The 18,052-nt window shown below is 44.9% G+C and overlaps 1 protein-coding gene and 1 long non-coding RNA gene across 2 annotated transcripts in view; one reads left to right on the top strand and one right to left on the bottom strand.

Annotated features, from left to right (window-relative positions):
• LOC109028953 (uncharacterized) overlaps positions 1-18,052 on the top strand; it is an 89,429-nt gene that overhangs the window by 35,240 nt on the left and 36,137 nt on the right. The window contains exons 3-4 of the long non-coding RNA XR_008669567.2: positions 9,379-9,504; positions 17,824-17,921. This is a non-coding gene — a long non-coding RNA (uncharacterized lncRNA). The remainder of the gene's footprint in view (positions 1-9,378; positions 9,505-17,823; positions 17,922-18,052) is intronic.
• SYT9 (synaptotagmin 9) overlaps positions 9,501-18,052 on the bottom strand; it is a 216,791-nt gene continuing 208,239 nt past the window's right edge. Inside the window, exon 7 of the mRNA XM_031007694.3 lies at positions 9,501-12,375. Within this exon, the coding sequence (XP_030863554.3) occupies positions 12,367-12,375 (9 nt within the window). The 3' untranslated portion in view covers positions 9,501-12,366. The remainder of the gene's footprint in view (positions 12,376-18,052) is intronic.

Here is an 18,052-nt window from a genome sequence, read left to right as displayed (position 1 = left end):
TCATGTATAGGGACCTTTCAGAGATTATTAAGTATATAGAAATGTCTGCCTTGGTACTTACTGGCTAAGGAAAACTAGGGATTTTGAGTTCCTGTGTCTGTTGTTATATTTTCTGTCTCCCTTTCCCTGTCTCTGTCCAATCTTTGTAAATAAAGGAAGCTAATTCTCATGCTAAGACTCTGAGCAGATGAAATAGCCCTGTTTGGCATTAGGTTTAGACTTATGCTTCAGAAATCATTTGAGGCTGCCCCCTATTTTGCTCACTCAGCTGCTCTCTGTCTCTCTCCTGGGATCATAACCTGTTTCCATGACTTGCCTTGGCTCTCCTGTGTAGCAGGATCTAGAACTGGATTTGGGTTTGTTATTCTGCTTCACTTCAGCCCCTTCCAGATCATGGCCCCTGGACTGTCTCCTCCAAGTTCATGGGTCTTAGCAATGAGTAGGGGACACACCACCTCATGACTCCAGTAGAGACCTGTGGGACCCACTGGGATAGGCAGGGGTGGATGTTTGACTACACCCTCTCTTGGAAGTCTCTATTCTCTTCATCTCTGGGTTCTTCCCAACACTTTCTGCAGCTCACTGCAAGCTCTGTCATGCGTTTGAATCCAAGGGAAGAACAGAAGTTTGACAGAGAAGGTTGGAAAGGACTTTTCAGGGTTTGAGGATCATCTTGTTTCTTCTTAGTCCGTAAAGAGTTTTTTTTTTCCCGACTGTCAAAATCATATAATAATCCACATGAAATCTGAGAGGCCCTTCCACCATTTAAGAGGAAATCATCTTCTTTCCACCTTCCCCCATCACACAGAGACAGTAAAAGATGAACCTAAACCCTCTAGACTCCGTGGTGACTGTCCAGGGAGACCTTGGCAAGGACCATCACATCTCCCAAATGCAGACCACTTGGGGTGAGGGAGAGGGCACTGAATGAAGAAGGGCAGGCCTCAAATACCAAATTAATTGTTACAAATTTCGGAGTTAGTATCTGTCAGTCTGTATGAAAATCAGAGCTAGGGTCCTTAGGAGTCTGGTTTTATTGAAAGTGAAGAATAAGAATGGTTTTAATAAGTGTGCCAACTTATGGCTACGTGTCTTTATTGACTTCTTGAGCCAAAGTGCTATGAAAATTAGAAGACATGGCTCTGCCTTTCAGGAACTCACAATTACTAGAACACACACACACACTCAGAAAATAGTGTAAGAGAATCCAGTTGTGAGGTCACATGAGTGGGAGGTGCTGAGTGGGCATGAAGCAGTGTTCTTTCTTAAGTACTGTAATGTTCTCCCAGATATATTCATTTGCTTATTGTCTACTCTTGTCTTTTCAAATCTTTGGGTTATATAAAAGAGAAAGATGTGAGAGTGGAGTTATAGGGAGCAATCTGTGGAATTTCATGACTAAATTCTGCTTCAGGTTGGAATAAAAGGAATAGATGTATTGAAGAAGGAGTTTAAATGAGATATTAAGAACAGTTTTCTGACTGAGAAGTTTTGGGCAAGAGGATGTTGAAGCAAGTGAATATTTTTCTAGTGGATAATGATATATATTTGGGGAATCATTTAAAAATCTTCAATTAATTGTGTTAGGGAGTCAGGAGAGAGCCTTCTAGAAGGCCCCGTAAAACTAGGGGCTGTTAACATTGTTTACATTGACTGTCAAAAATGACAGTCATAAGTAAATACTTGTGATATCTCCAATTCTTGTCAGATACACATTTAGTTACCTTCTATCTTCACACACCGTTTGCTGTGTCACCAGCTTAGTCTGTCCAGACTACTATAACGAAATACCATAGACTGGATGGCTTAAACAACAAACGTTTATTTCTGACTGTTCTGGAGGCTGGGAAGACCAAGATGAAGGTGCTGGCAGATTTGGTGAGGACCTTTGTCCTGGCTTTCAGATGGCAGACTTCTGACTATATTCTCACATGGTGGAGAGAGAGGGGGTTCTAGTCTCTTCTTCCTATGATTTGACATAAGTGAGAAGTTCCCCAAAATGCAACCTTTTCCCCCATTCCCTCTTCCTCCTCCTCCTTCCTCCTCCTCCAATCTCTCCTTCCTCTTCTCCTTCTCCTTCCTCCTCCTCCTCTTCCCTCCTTCTTCTTCCTTCTTCTTCAATGTGGAGCCTCACTATGTTGCCCAGGTTTGAATGCAGTGGCTCCTCCTAAGTGCTGTTATAGCACACTGCAGCCTTGAACTCCTGGGCTCAAGCAATCCTCCCACCTCAACCTCCAGGAGTAGCCAGGACAACAGGCATCTGCTACTGCACCTAGCCATTCGCTTCTTCTTACCCTATTTGCTCACTCTTAGCCTCAGTCTACTCAGAGCACAGTCTAGTCTTCTCAGTTCTGAACATTCTCCCTCAACTCCCTATGCTTTACTGGAAATGCCCTGTGGTCCGAAATCTCTCAGTGATTAGCAGTGGTGCATTCTCTGCCTGAAGTGAAGAGCCTGGTCCTGCCGTCCCACAGCCCCCAGGATGGGACAGCTGCCTGCCCCACATGCACTTGGTGGAATGGCCTCACTCTGCTCTTTAAAATAACCATGTGTGCCGGGGTCCCTAGAATGCTCACACCTCTCACTGTGATCATTCTGGTTTGGCTTTTGAACTCACTTGGGAAGTTTCCTGTGAACTTATTCTCCCTGGAGGCTGAGTATCTGGTCCTAACTGGCACTAGCCAAATGCTGGGTATGCCAGGTGTGGCTGGGTGGGCTCAGGTGGCCTACTCTGAGTCTCTGTTTCTTCAGCACCTGGTAACCATATCTCTGCCAAGGGCTTCTGAAATCTTGTTTACATCCACACAGCTTGGGGAGGCCCTGGGAGTGAATAGTGGGAAGGTTACAGGGAAGGGGACTGATTACTGAGAGCTGCTGATGGGGGTGGGATGTGGATTAGTGAATCCAGAGGTATGGAAGGTGTGGCTGCAGCTGGAGAAGGCTTGCTGGCCAGGAAATGATGTCATGTTGCTTGATGGTCACCTGCACAGGGCTTCTTCCCTGCAGGTGAAGGGAAGTACACCCCAGGGCCAGGGCTGGCTGGCATGGGTGGGAAGGCTGGGTCTTCTCTGGGCTCTGTGTCTCCCCAGGATAGGACATACCCTTGGTCTGTGCTGCACAGGTTCCCAAGTTAGGTCTCTGGGGTTCTATAAACATTTTTTTTCTGGTGGGAACAGAGCCCTAGGACATAAAGCTGAGGGGTTACCTGCTGTTCCCAGAGAGTTCCTCCTTGGGTGATTTTTGTTCAGTGTCCTAGATCCAATATTGGGTCAATGTTTGTGCAAACTATTGGTTTCAGAGCCTTTAGCTACTAAAGGCCAGAGGCTTTTCAGGTAGTCATCTGACTATGACCAAGGTACTAGTCCTTTTCCTTTTTAGACTTGAATGAGAACGTATTCCATCTAGAAAAAGTACTGCCCAAAAACCTTCTCCCTTCTCCCCTCCTCACCCAATAAGTCTGATTGATATTCTTGCTAAATGGATAATGGAGTGGGTAGTTTGATTTTCAAAAACATAGGATGAGATACAAGCATGATGGTTCTTGTAGTCAATAGAGCATCAGGCCCTGGAAATCCACGTCTCAGTCTGGTGCACACACAGGCCTGGTGGGTGGACAGCACTGGCTTGTGTGAGCCATGCAGTGTGGAGAAGGAAGGTTCTTGCTTTTGATACTCCAGACACCTCTGTCTTGATGTTCTCAGAAGCACAGAGTGGCATGAACTGGGGACAGATGCATGAGCTTCCTAGGATGAAGATTTCTATCACTGCCCTAGGGGAGGGATCACAGGTTGGTTCTTAAAGAAGTAGGCTAGGGCAGGAGGGGCCCAGCACCCTCCCTGTGGGTCCCAGTTTCCTGCCCCAAATGTGAACCAACCACACAGATTGACTTTCTGTCTTTTCTTCATCTAATACCTGCTTCTCTGTGCACAAGCTCCCCATCCAGGAGGCTCTCCTTTCTGCTGCCCTCCTCTCATCCATCTGGCTTACTTGTAGGACTGTGGTGAACTCTTTAGGGTATATTGAAAGAACTTATTTTGGTATTTAACTCAAAATGGAATTTCCTCTGTTTAGAGGGCCAGTTGTGGTTTTATAATCCACGCTAGACATCACTGGTCATTACAAGGGCTTTCAGGACAATCTCAAAGTCAAATTCCTTTCCATTTATTAAAAATGAAAACCCATTGAAGAGGAAACTAAGAAACAATGGAGGGGGTAAAGAGACGGCTGATGTCTGTGGAAATCACCAAAACCTCCCCTCCAGAGTTAGCGTGTGCTTGGATTTCTGGCAGCGTGTGTCTAGGATTGCATAGATCCCACCCCAGGTGCCCGGTTTCCTCAGTGCTGGGCACAAGCGTTCCCTAGATTCACAGACACACAGACACCAGAGGTGGAAGAGCATAGAACATAGTAGGCCAACCCTTCCTCATGTGAGAAGAAACTGTGACCAGCAGGGGTGGTTTCAGCCTCAGCGGCAGGAGCAGAGCTCTGGGACCCAGCCCCAGCTCATGGCTCTGTCCACCACACTATGATGCATCTTGGTCTTGCCCAGTGTTCCTCAGGCTAGCAATCAGTTGCAAACACTGCAGGTGAAGGACAACTTTTCAATAGAAATGGAAGCCTTATTAAACATTAATGCTGTAGTCTTGGACATGATCCTTTCTTGACCCACATATGATGGGCCTGGAAAGGTGGGCTCACCTCTACTGACACTTTCCTGGATGCAGACTGGGTTATGGAGGTGAGTGTCATCCATCCTCACATTGGATAAAATGATGGAGGAGCTACCATGACTGAGGGTCACAGGTATCAAAGGAGACAGGAGGCTTCTCAGAAGACTAAGCTACTGTGTTAGGTAGGCAGGTGCCTTATCTCTGGCATTCCCATGCAGCAACTTCTGTAAGAGTCAGAGAGCTTCTTTCTATAAAGGGATGCACAAAGTCAAGTCTCCTAGCTGTGATAGGACCATGCTCCCCTCAGCCACTTTCTTCTGCCTGGGAAGGACATGGAGCCCTTCACCAGCCTCTTTGCAGCTGTTCCTGCACAGTAATTGCATTTGTGCTCGTGTGTGTATATGTGTACAGTGGCCTAGAAATGCCAAGCACCATTATGTAAAAACCAGCGATGGGCTGGGCCAAGGCAGGAAGTTCTAGGCAGGGGTTTCCCATGGTCATGCTGTGTCTGAGTCCTTTGGGGATTGCCAAAGTCCTCTTAAGCCCAGAAGGGTAGAAGCCAAGTATAGTCACAGGTGCAGTGCTGTTTATCCCTCAGATATGGCCGTGACCTGGCTGCACCAGGGGCTGACAAGTGTCTGGCAGGATCCCTGACAGCAGGGAGTGTCTAGGAAGGTGAGGCCTAGAAATCACAGGATTGGTCAGTGGCAGAGCAGGTCCTCAGCCCCACCTCAGGAAAAGGCTATCTCCAACCTGCACTGTGCTTGGTGGTAACTGGGTGGAGTTCCCTTTGTACTTTCTAGGAGCCAGCTGGTCTCCACCACTATGTCCAACTACCAGAATAGGGCAAATAATTTAGGATTAGAACCCAAAGAAGTGAGATCATGCACTAGAATAATTTCAAGTAGTGAGTAAAAGTTTAATCTTCCTTCCCAGTCATTAACCCCTGTATAATTACAGCTTCAAGACTGAAAGCTACCTTTCCCAAACTAGTGATTTTTCCTTGTTCCCTGGAGTCAAAGAAGGTCATAAGTTGAAGGTAGGTGGGGGAATCTTTCTTAATTTATATAAACACTTCTACAAGGACCTTCCCTCTTTATATAAACATCAGAAGACTTGAGGACCATGCTGGGGTCTTTTTTTTCAAAGCCAGAAAAGGCCCACTGAGGGGCAATGGGTCCCACTGAGGCTTCACACATAGAAGTAGTCCTTTAGGAGGGATAATTGGTACCAGCAGAGAAGGGTACTGCTATAAAGGCAAAACTTGTTTCTGGAAGATTTACTTACCAGTTTATAGAGTTCATAAGCTCATCTCTAGAGCCCTGAATACAAATGTCTTCAGGTATTTGAAGAAAGGATTTCATTAGTCTTTGAGCTTTGAATTAGGCAAATTTAAAAAATTGCCTTTCTTTGATAAATTTAAATCTAAATCCAAGATCAAGCCTCTGGATACAGCTGCTGTGCAAAAGGAATTTTATCTAAATTGTGTGAATGTCCTGAAGATGATGTTCACTTGGTAGAAAAAAAAACTATCAATATTCCTATGTCGAATAGTTTTGAAATAACTTTAATTCAATGAATAATTATTGGAATAATAGCTATAATAAATCTAGTATTGAGCCAAAAAATTAATTTTTCTATTATCTTTAATGTTTAAAATCACAAATTCAATTTTCAAAAAATAAAGAAAATGGATAAAAGCAATACCATCCATGTGCTATAAACTATAATATGCAATATTATCCTCAATCCATTTCATATTGATATATATATACTTTTTAAATTGCCTGGCAATGGTCATCCAGCTTTCACAGAGTAATCTATCTTAAGATATAGTTTAGGGAGGCAAAATCAATGACTCAAGAGGACAGAATCTGTGGCCCAGGTCCTTTTGACTTATTCTTTCCTTTGTACCAGGAGGAGGTGTCATGAGAACCACTAGCTGTTGTGAAAGTTTGGCATTAGCCTATGGATGAGCTGGGAGACCCTAATGACAGAGGCTTAGTCAAAATTTCTGGACTTCCGGGCTGGCTCCTGATCCTCTGAGGCCTTGTGGGCCATCTTTAATCTTTGTTGTTAATCCTTCCCAGGCCCAGAGCTCCTGGACACAAGTGGGAAGACACCAGAGAGTGAGGTGACAGAGGTGATCATGCAGCTAGTTGAATTTTGCAGCCCATATGCCCAGGGATCCCAGGCAGCAAGTGACAAGTCTTTTGAGTGGAAGAAGGAAGTGGGTTCCTGCCATAGTCCTTGGGAGAAGCTTGATCTATTCTCTTGGGAGACTGAGCAAAGAGAGCTTTATATCAGGGACACTGGAAGCAGGTCTGTGGCACTGCTCAGAGCTTGCTCCTTCCTTCCTTCCTTCCTTCCTTCCTTCCTTCCCTCCTTCCTTCCTTCCCTTCCTTCCCTTCCTTCCCTTCCTTCCCTTCCTTCCCTTCCTCCCTCCCTCCCTCCCTTCCTTCCCTTCCTCCCTCCCTCCCTCCCTTTTTCTTTCTTTCTCTATCTCTTTCTCTCTCTCTTGCTTGCTTGCTTACTTGCTTTTTCTTCCTCCAAAAGAACAGAGCCTATTTTTGCCTCACATTCATCCTGGGCTTAGGGATGAAGACCAGGGCTCTCTCCTTCTGCAGCTCCTAGATTGCCAATGTTCTCTTTTCCCATTTGCCTTGGAAGTTGTCCTGTAGGTCTTCCTTGGGGTACTTTCTTGACTTGTGGGACTTTTTTTCCAATTATTTTCTTTTCCTCAGTTTTCTATTTCACTTCTTCCATGAAGGTCAGCCTATCTTGGAAGGCACTTGATAGAAAGTAGAATAGTGGGGCTGGGCGTGGTGGCTCATGCCTGTAATCCCAACACTTGGGAAGGCCAAGGCGGGTGGATCACCTGAGGTCAGGAGTTCGAAGCCAGCCTGGCCAACATGGCAAAACCCTGTCTCTACTAAAAATACACAAAAATTAGCTGGGTGTGGTGGCGGGCACCTGTAATCCCAGCTATTCAGGAGGCTGAGGCAGGAGAATTGCTTGAACCTGGGAGGCGGAGGTTGCAGTGAGCCGAGATTGTGCCACTGCACTCCAGCTTGAAGTGGAGTGAAACTCCATCTCAAAAAAAAAAAAAAAAAAAAGAAAGAACGAACGAAGAATAGTGTACGCTATCCCAGAAAGGCCCCATTCATAACATGCCTCTCCTCTTGAAAGCTCATCTCAGAGACATACCAGCATTTCCTGAACATTGCCAAAGGCTTGACTCTGTCTTAGATGATCCCAAAGCAACACCTCTATAGCTGCGGAAGTGTCCACAGTGATTGCCAAAGGATATTGAGGGGTGTCCTTTCTCTTTGGTCCCGAGAGAGGACTGAAGAAGGAAGAGTCAGGAATTCCCATTAGAGAGAAAACCTGAGTCTCCGAGGAGTTTCACTGGCTACTCAGCCTCTGGTTGTGGTCTGTGCCAGCAACCAACTCAGGACTCCTGTGTGAGAGAGATACTCTTTGTTAGGATGTGGAAGGGCACAGTAAGCAACAGGTGAGCCTTCTTCTCTGGGTTGAGTTTGAATGGCAATACCAGAGGCTGGGCACTCCTAAGCTAGACACCCTCAGTAGTCCCAGGTGGCTATCAGTGAAGTGAGTGGCCAGGGGCAGCTAAGTGGCCTGCAGAATTATCAGGAGCCACATACAGGCAGTAGACATTGTTTTTGGCTATATTCACATCCATATTTGTGTCCTTTTCTCAGTTCATTAAATTACTTTGCATAAAATTGTTTTCATTGAAAGTTCATAAGCACTGTATCAGTCAGAATCGGTTGCTTTTCTTTAGCTTATACTGTTTAACTGTCCATGTTTAGCTCTTCCCTTCTTCTCTACCCCTTATTACTCACTGCATTCTCCACGTGTGTTGAGCATTCGATGTGCTTTTAAAATGACAGCTACCTAGGAAGCCCTTTAGCTCATTAACTTCCCCACTCCCACTCCCATCCCCACTGTCTCCAAAGATGGCCCTGATGAGCCACACCTTCTGGTATTCCATTCTTGTGTAATTTCTTTCCCCTTGAATTTGGGCTGATTCAAGATTATGACTTGCTCTTGACCCTGGTATGTGGCAGAAATGACTCTAGGTTCCTTTAGAACTTACTTAACAGAACCTTGTAGCATCTAGCTGGACCACTTGCAATGCTAGCTCTGGAGGAAGCCAGTCACTTTATCAGAACACTATCTTGAGATGTCCCTGTGGTGAGGAAGCCCGAACTAACCATGTGGAGAGACTATGTGGAGAGAGATATCCAGCCATTCTGCAGCTGTTCCAGTTATCTCAATTCCAGAACCAGATGTGAGTGAAGAAGCCATTATGGACATCCATCCGAGGCAGGCATTCAGATGATGCCAGCCCCAGATGCCATCTGAGAGCAACCATGAGACTGCAGGGGAGAGCATCAACTAAGCTCAGTCAACCCAGATAATCATGAGAGACAATATATTTCTATTTAAGCCACTATGTTTTGGTGCTTTGTCATGCAGCAGTAAGTCATTGGAATGTCCCCCCTCCCGCCCCCCGCATTGCAGGACAGGGTGGCCATGAAAATAGCAAGCCATTTTCCATACCTATCCTTTGTCAGTCTCCCTGACTCAAGTGTAAAATAATTACTTTCTTCTCATCATATGAAATGTAGTTCTACTCATGGCCATGTGAACTAAATAATACCTTTTTTTTTTTCTTTTTTAGAGAGACAGGGCCTTGCTCTGTCACCCAGGCTGAAATGCAGTGTTGCAATCATGGCTTGCTGTAGCCTCAAGCTCCTGGACTCAGGCGATTCTCCTATCTCAGCTTCCTAAGTAGCTGGGACTACAGGTACGGTGCTAATTTTTTAAAAATTAGCCAGGGCGGGGGGGGGGGGGGGGTCTCTTTTGAAATTAGATGGTGGTCTCTCCATGTTGCCAGACTGGTCTTGAACTCCTGGTATCAAGTGATCCTCCCGCCTTGGCCTCCCAAAGTGCTGAGATTATAGGTGTGAGTCACTGCACCCAGCCCTAAATCATACCATTTAGAGTCATGATTGTTGGAGAATTTTGAAAACATCCGCATTGTAGAAACCTTTCCCCTCCCCTCCCTGACCCTTGCTCCTGTCATGTACCAGTGTACTTCCTGGACATCAAAGTGCCTGCTGCATATGTCCAACTCACTGGCTGGGAGGGTGCTTCAGCAGCAACACACATCAAGGGCAGATCTGCTTGAAGCCAACAGAAGTAAGAGGAAGGGGCTGAGAATCAGTGCCAGTTGGGTGGGGGGACACCTGGCCTCTCCCTCTCTCGGCACAAGCTTTTCCCAAGGTCTGATCAGAATGTTTCCTTTCTACTGCCATGTCCATTTTTTCATGGTATTTTAATTTCCTTCTTTATCCTGGAAAAGACATTGGAGAATCCCCTTCCCCCAAGTTAAATAAGACAAGGTTGGAGTTTTTCAAAAGGAGCATTTACTAGGAAACTAAAGGGCAACCAAACAGAATGCAAGAGAACAGAGGCAGAGTTGCAAATGGGCTGAGGGAGTTCAAATTTATAACCAGCCTCTGGTCACAGCTGTACTGGCTAGGCAAAGCTTTCCAGACACAAAGCCACCTGCCTGCCATGTGGATAGTACTCTTTGCCTGCCTGCCCCTACAAAGCCACCTTCTATTTCATACCAATAAGCCAGTTGCATCCTCATTAGTATCCCAAGGCTGCTGGCTTTCTGGGCAGGAAGCTTCTGACGTGGGGAACAGTAGGCACAGCTGCCTCAGGATCTCCAACCCAGGCTTCCATTGCCAAGGACGTGTCAGAATTTATTGGGATTGCTGCCTGATATCTATTGGAGCCAGTCTGCTTTCTCTGGGACCATTCTTCTGGGCTCATCTGCCTAGCTTTACAGACAATATTTCTGCTAACTATCCTGGTGGTGCTAGCCCTTCGTGTTTTGGTTCTAAACACTGATATGGTGGAGGATGTCTGAATGGGGAGGGATGAGCAGAGGGGAACCTTGAGCAGAGGAAGCCAAATTTTCCTTATGTCATCAGACATAGGCAGAACCTTGGATTCTCTTTGAATCCCAGTGGTTGGAAGCCAATCAGAGAAGTGAAGCTTGAATGTAATGACACTGCTTCCTACAGCCAAAGGCCTATATAGCCTTCTTAGATCTGCCATCAAAGTAGAGCTTCTTGTATAGTACTAGGCAGCTGGGGCAATGAGAACTTTCTGAAGACGTGTAACGATCCTTCTTCTGCCCAGTTAGTTCCATGCTGAAATGTTAATTCAAACAAAGATAATGAGCTTTCCAGGAAGGTAAACTACAATCCAACTCTGGATTCTGCTGTAAAGAGATTGTGTGAAAAGAAAAATACTATCTTGGAGTAGTGGTGCAAATGTGTGGATGGGGTGCCTTGCACCTATAATGGGACAGAGAGGACCATTAGGTAACAGCCCCCAGTCCTCCCAGAATATGCTGAGGCCTTTGGTTTCGTTTACATGGAGGCAGAAGCAATGAGGATGAGGCGCATAGCTGGCCATTGGTTGGCAGACTTGGTCAGGAAGGAAGCTGAGTAATGAATGAGATGCCTGGGGAGGGCCCTTGACCTTCACTCTTGTAGGTATTTCCATCCCCAAGTGCTGTGAAAGTGATGTATGTGTCTGAAGTGAGAAGGAAACCTCTACGTGTGGTTGCCCAAGGCTATGACTCTGGGCTGTTGCATATGGAAATACCCCAGAAGGCATTCAGGCCAGAGAAGCCCAAAAGCTGTGCCTTTCTATAGGGGATGGCTGTGTTCTCTCTCCATGATCTCATCTCACCCATTGCTATACCAGTTTCTGAGGCTGTTCCCTTAGTGGACAAATGTGCCTAGGAAAGGATATTCCACAATGCTCACGCCACTGAGATGTATGCCCTTCTAACTGTGAAAACAATTACTTTTCATTCTAATAACGCTCCCAGTTGAAAGGAAGGGGCTGCTGGCTACTGAGTGAGTAGTGTTGGGGGTCTCTGATTCCTCAAAATCTGGTTTTAGCAGAAAACAGGGCCATGTTGATACTGGTACTCTCTACCACGTGCATGGGAGGAGGCAGTGAATTTGCTGTGAACTAGCCCTCCTTGCATTAGATTTTTTTCCAGGGAACAGCCTGCTTGTCTTGGTATTCTCTTGGGGCTATTCCTTGCAAATCTGGAGCACTTCTTGGGGCACAGTTATTTTCTGGAGACAGTCATTAGCTCAAAGGTAGTCATGTGTGAATTGAGATCTGCTGCCTATTTAGCACCTGGATATATTTTTAAATATTCTGTCCTTCCAGGGCATTCTAGAAAATAGTATTATGTTGGAATAATGATTTCCAGGGCAGATGCTATGTCCTCATCACCAAGGGCTTCATATGAAACACTGAGTCCTGGTACTCTTGGTACTGTCACTATATCTATCATTTGTTTTTGTTCATAGTCCGATCTTGGTTCTTGGCATGAGAGACATGCTTCCTTCCCTGCAGCACATCACCTTGGGCCACCTGCAGAAGGTGGCTGGACCATTCAGGTTCACCAAACCCAATCTGGAAAGAAGGCCAGTTATTGCTGTGGTTACAGCTGAGCATTTGGTCACTGAAATCGTCTGGGTGTTGCTGGATGGAAAAAGTTACTTAAGATCTTTGTGAGATGGTTGTCCTATTGTGTCCTTGGCACAAGCAGTCCTCTTACCCATGGTCATCGTTTCTGCAGGAAGAAAAAACAAAAAAATAATTTGGCTTTCATTCATACATTTTTTTTCTTCTTCTTTTTTTGTGACAGAGTCTTGCTCTGTCACCCAGGCTGGAGTGCAGTGGCATGATCTTGGCTCACTGCAACCTCCGCCTCCTGGGTTCAAGCAATTCTCCTGCCTCAGCCTCCCAAGTAGCTGGGATTACAGGTGCCCGCCACCACACCTGGCTAATTTTTGTATTTTTAGTAGAGACAGGGTGTCACCATGTTGGCCAGGCTGGTCTCAAACTCCTGACCTTGTGATCCGCCTGCCTCGGCCTCCCAAAGTGATGGGATTACAGGCGTGAGTCACTGTGCCTGGCCCATTCATACATTTTTAATGTGCACCAAACAAGTGCCAGGCATGGTAAAAGATGCTGGGGATACAAAGACCATAAGTAGGACACTCCCCCTGCTTTCAAAGGGCTCACAGATGGAGATATTATAATGTGAGAAGCTGCATAGAATACTGCAGGGGCAATGGGAAGGGAGAAAGTAACTTCAAAGGGATTGAGGAGGTCTATAGAGAACATTCTGAAGGATGAGTCTTGAGCTAAGCCATTTAGGCTGAAGAGGAATCCCTCTGGAAAGAAGAAGGGTCACTTGGGGTAGAGGAAAGAGACTGTGCAAAGGCAGAATGCAATAAAGGGCATGGTGCATTGAAGGAATCATCACAATTTGGTGTGACTGGACTGTAGTGTGAGGAATGAAGTGGTCGGAGGTAAGGCTGGTGATATGATTTAGTTGTGCCCCCACCCAAATCTCAACTTGAGTTGTACCTCCCAGACTTCCCACGTGTTGTGGGAGGGACCCGGCAGGGGAGGTAATTGAATCATGGGGGCCGGTCTTCCCCGTGCTATTCTTGTGATAGTGAATAACTCTCACGAGATCTGATGGGTTTATCAGGGGTTTCTGCTTTTGCTTCTTCCTCATTTTCTCTTGCTGCTGCCATGTAAGAAGTGCCTTTTGCCTCCTGCTGTGATTCTGAGGCCTCCCCAGCCATGTGGAACTGTAAGTCCAGTTAAACCTCTTTTTATTCCCACTCTCGGATATGTCTTTGTCAGCAGCGTGAAAATGGACTAATACAGCTGGGATGGAAAGATGAGGTCTGAGTGGTGCAACATCATTCCTTGTTTCCGAGATGTGAAGGAGGGGCTCTCTTAAGGAAGCCCCAGACTTAGACTAGCAGTATCTCTTGTGTTTCACACTCAGCCCGGCATTCAACTTAATTTAAACTCAGGGCACCTTCCAGCACAGATTAAATGTAGTAATACTGTGGCCATAGAGAGAAAAAACTGAAGTGACTTCTATGGATATAGGAATAACAAAATTCACATGTAAACTATAAAAGAGTAGCAACCATTCTGACAATGAAATTTATGGACTTCATTTCAGAGATCAAAAGTTCACATGTGAGGCTATAACTTAAGGAAAGTATTAAAAGCCAGTGTGTTCACTGCAAAGGGAAACCATGTTTGATTGTGACCCGTGGCTTTGAAGTATGTGCATGTGTGTGGGTGCACACACACATCTCTGGAAAAGGGGTATTTGTTTCTGTGTCTAGGGAGAAAGACTGAATGATATTTGTCTTAATATTGTGGTTCAAATATCAGTTTGCCAGATCAGCTGCTACCCTGGAGCACCATCCAAATAGCTCTACTTTCTTTTTTTTTGAGATGGAGTCTTGCTCTGTCCCCAGGCTAGAGTGCAGTGGCGCAATCTCGACTCACTGCAAGCTCCACCTCCAGGGTTCATGCCATTCTCCTGCCTCAGCCTCCTGAGTAGCTGGGACTACAGGCGCCCGCCACCATGCCCAGCTAATTTTTTTTTTGTATTTTTAGTAGAGACGGGGTTTCACTGTGTTAGCCAGGATGGTCTTGATCTCCTGACCTCGTGATCTGCCCGCCTTGGCCTCCCAAAGTACTGGGATTACAGGCGTGAGCCACCGCGCCTGGCCCCGAATAGCTCTACTTTCTAAGCCACCATCTACATCAGGCCCATGGTTCCCTAGCCGCTCTTTCAACTGTGAAACCCATACCCATATCAGTTTGCCAATTCGTGAGTCCTTTCCCATCAGAGAAAGCAAATTGTTAACAGTCTCAGTGCCACCAATGAATGTGGTCTGGAATTATTAGTTGTGATGGTATCAGCCCATATTCCTTCATTTTTGGATACTTATTGTATGCCAGGCACTGGGATATGGACTTTACAAGTTCTTAAAAGACCCCATGGGGTTCTTTAATGGAGGATGCAGCGTTGTAGAGACACTAATTTGCACAAAGCCACACTGTGACTAAGTGTCAGAGCTGAGATTTAAACTCAAGACTTCCAATTTCAAAGTCCAAGCTTTAGCAATTTTGTCAATTCCCTCTGTAGGTCCAGTCTACATTTCTGATGTATTAAAAGTACTTTATCTGCCTTGGCTTTCTAGACTCCCTAAATCTAGCCAGATGAGCTGCCTTTAAGAACCCTAGTCCAAACTAGTAGCATACAGCAGGTGCCACATCCCACTTATGGTTTCCTAGCTGCTTATCCCATTTCTCTGGATTCCCCCAGCTAGTGACATGCATATGTATCTTGTTTGCCCCCGCAGTTCTGTGCATAACCTCATTTTTCCCTATTATGACCTAATTTTACCTCTTCATTTAAGCAGTTCCTTCAGAATGCTTTGGGTTTAGCTCTCCCAAAGTACCCAGCCTTAGGGACCACCTCTGTACCTGATTTCTTATGGCCTGTCTAAAGCCTGCTTAGAGGGCTAGGCTGCAACCTTAGCCAATTTTTTGTTACCAGTCCCCATACCCAGGGATACCACTAGCATTGGCATTGTTGCCAATGGCCAAGTCATAGCACAGCTCCCACCTGAACTCCATAGCTGGGTTTTGCTCATTTGGTGAATTTCCTTGTGTGTGTAATTAGCCAGAATCAAGGTCAGCCTCTGGAAATACGGCGGTGCAGCCTACTGGTCTCCTCCTTCTTAAGGTGCAGCCCTTCAGTTGGGTGAGTTTTCTGGGCTCTGAATCTTTTCCTCTTCTGGACAGTGCCACTAAGGTCCTAGAATGCTTGTGAGCTGGGACCAAGCCCACAAGATGACAGGATTAAGGAGTTTCAATACATCTGGTGTCGTGATAGGGTCATTGCTACCAGCAGTATTGCAAGAAAAGCCTCTTGAAAACAAACTTATTCTAGGGAAAGTCAAGCATACAAGTCAGGTCTGAAAAAGTTGTCTCAGGAGAAGACATGAGTAAATTTTGCTGTTGTTGTTCAGCCCTCTTTTGTCTGGCTTCTGTTGGGGGAAGACTAGAAAATCTCAACCAAATCAAACACAATAAGCAAATTACACCTTTCCAAACTCCTATAACCTAGTGAGCTGTTTTTCAGCCAAAAATTGTATAAAACAAAATGTGAGAAAAGATTTTTCCATAATTCAGGAAAGCACTGACCCAGTGGGATTTTGGTGAGAGGAAGGTGGTAGAGACTCAGTCATCAACACCGGAGACAGTAACGGTGGTTTAATAACTGTTGAGCATAATGCTAGCTTGGCTGGTTCCAGTGCTGGTGCCAGCCCCATTTCCATGGGCAGAAGCAGCAGTGTCCTTGTTATGAGACCTGGTGGGCTCCCAGGCAGTACCAGGGGTTTAGAAGGTACCAACAACTCCAGTAGTATCAACAGGAAGTAGTGGTTACAATCCTATCTGAACAGAGAAGATTTTAAGTGAATTCAATTGTCCTGAGACATAAGGATCTAATTTGAATTAAATTGAATTGAAACCAAAGATGAGAACTGTCCTAATGAAAACTGTAATGTGAAGTGACATTTCGATCACAAAAATGACAGCTGATATGAGACAGGCCATTGAAACAGACCCCAAATTAAGAACATGAAAAGACAGAGTGAAACATTAGATAATATCTCTCTGTGAATCTGAAAATGGGACTTTATTACAGGAAGTACCTAAGGGCTCTGAATTAAGAAGCTTGTCAAAAATGGAAGTGATTCTTATTACATGATTTAATCTTATTATGTACTTAATATTGTTAAATTTACATTTAAAATTTTATTTAAAAAGCACAAAAATCTCAGGATTTTGTTGACTATTTATTGCTTACCACAGCTTTGCAAATATATGAAGATTCATCATGCTCTGCTGGTTTAGAATCTGATTTTGTTGACTGTTGCTTAGCACAGCTTTACAAATATATGAAAAATTATCACGCTCTGCCAGTTTACAATCTGATTAGCTTCTTTCTGTAAAGAGGACATTCTATTTTTTTTTTTTTTACTTCCTCTCTCGGCTTTAAGAACAAGTATGTTAAAGAAATAAAGCAGTATGAATGTGACTATACTGCCTTTCAGGAGATTGGGCCAGTAGCATGGAAAATGAAAGGGTCCATTTGGGCAATAACTACTATTTATTGAGTGCTTAAGCACTAGCTCTATCCTAAGAACTTTGCATACCTTATCTCATTCATGCCTCACCTTAACCCTCTGTGATAGATATTACAATTACAGTTTCACAGTGAGGTAACTGAGTCTGAAAAAGGCCAAATAATAAAGGTAGTAAATGGCAGAGCCAGAATCTGCCACCATGCTTTTATGGATTAAACTGTATGCTTTTAAGTACTATGCCCAGAATGGTAAATTATTGTGCTTTGAATGGTAACTCCACTACAGCACCTTTCTAGAAAGGATTCTTAGTCCAGAAATGAATTCTGAACAGTCCAGACTTCACAGGAGAGTGTGTTAAGATTCACTGTCAAGTAGACCTTGAGGGGAAAGGTGGCAAATGGTGCGTGGCATGTGTGACATGTAGATTGTTATTTACTGAGAGGGGCTCATTAGAAACAATCAAGAAACAAAGGCTACAGTGAAGGCACCATTCAGAAGGTAAGACAAGGACTGTCATATTTTTCGATGAGGTGGCAAGATAGGAAATTACTACAGGGCCAAAATTACTCTACCTGATGAAGTAAAGTGGAGGATGTTTGGAGTTTGTTACTTCAAATTAATATTCATTACATGTATTCATCATTCAACAAACATTTATTGAGCACCAGGCATTTGTGCTGAGCACTAAGAAAACAAAGTTAGGCTCAGCGCTGTGGCTCACGCCTGTAATCCCAGCACTTTGGAAGGCCAAGGCGGATGTATCACCTGAGGTTAGGAGTTCGAGACCAGCCTGGTCAACATGGTGAAACCTCGTCTCTACTAAAAATACAAAAATTAGCTGGGTGTAGTGGTGGGTGCCTGTAGTCCCAGCTACTTGGGAGGCTGAGGCAGGAGAATCATTTGAACCTGGGAGGTGGAGGTTGCTGTGAGCCGAGATCATGCCACTGCACTCCAGCCTGGGTGACAGAGCCAGACTCCCTCTCAAAAAACAAACAAACAAAACACAAAGTTAAATAATGCACATTCTATTCTTGAAGGGCTCAGTGTGGTCAAAAGAAGACTATAGAATCCAGGATGAAGAGAAGGAACACAGAATAAAAGGACGTCTCAGCAGGAAGTTCTGTGACTACTATGTGTGAGTGTGTGTGTCCATAATTCCATCTACCCAAATCACGGAATAGGAATGATAAAAGTTATAACAAAAATTCGATAAGGGTGAAATTGGAAAGATTCCTAGGATATATGTGATGCACTGGGTTATAAAAT

Source organism: Gorilla gorilla, chromosome 9, assembly GCF_029281585.2.
Source record: "Gorilla gorilla gorilla isolate KB3781 chromosome 9, NHGRI_mGorGor1-v2.1_pri, whole genome shotgun sequence".
Lineage (NCBI taxonomy): Eukaryota > Metazoa > Chordata > Mammalia > Primates > Hominidae > Gorilla > Gorilla gorilla.
Note: the sequence above shows the minus strand (reverse complement) of the source record. Positions and strands in the feature narration are given on the sequence as shown.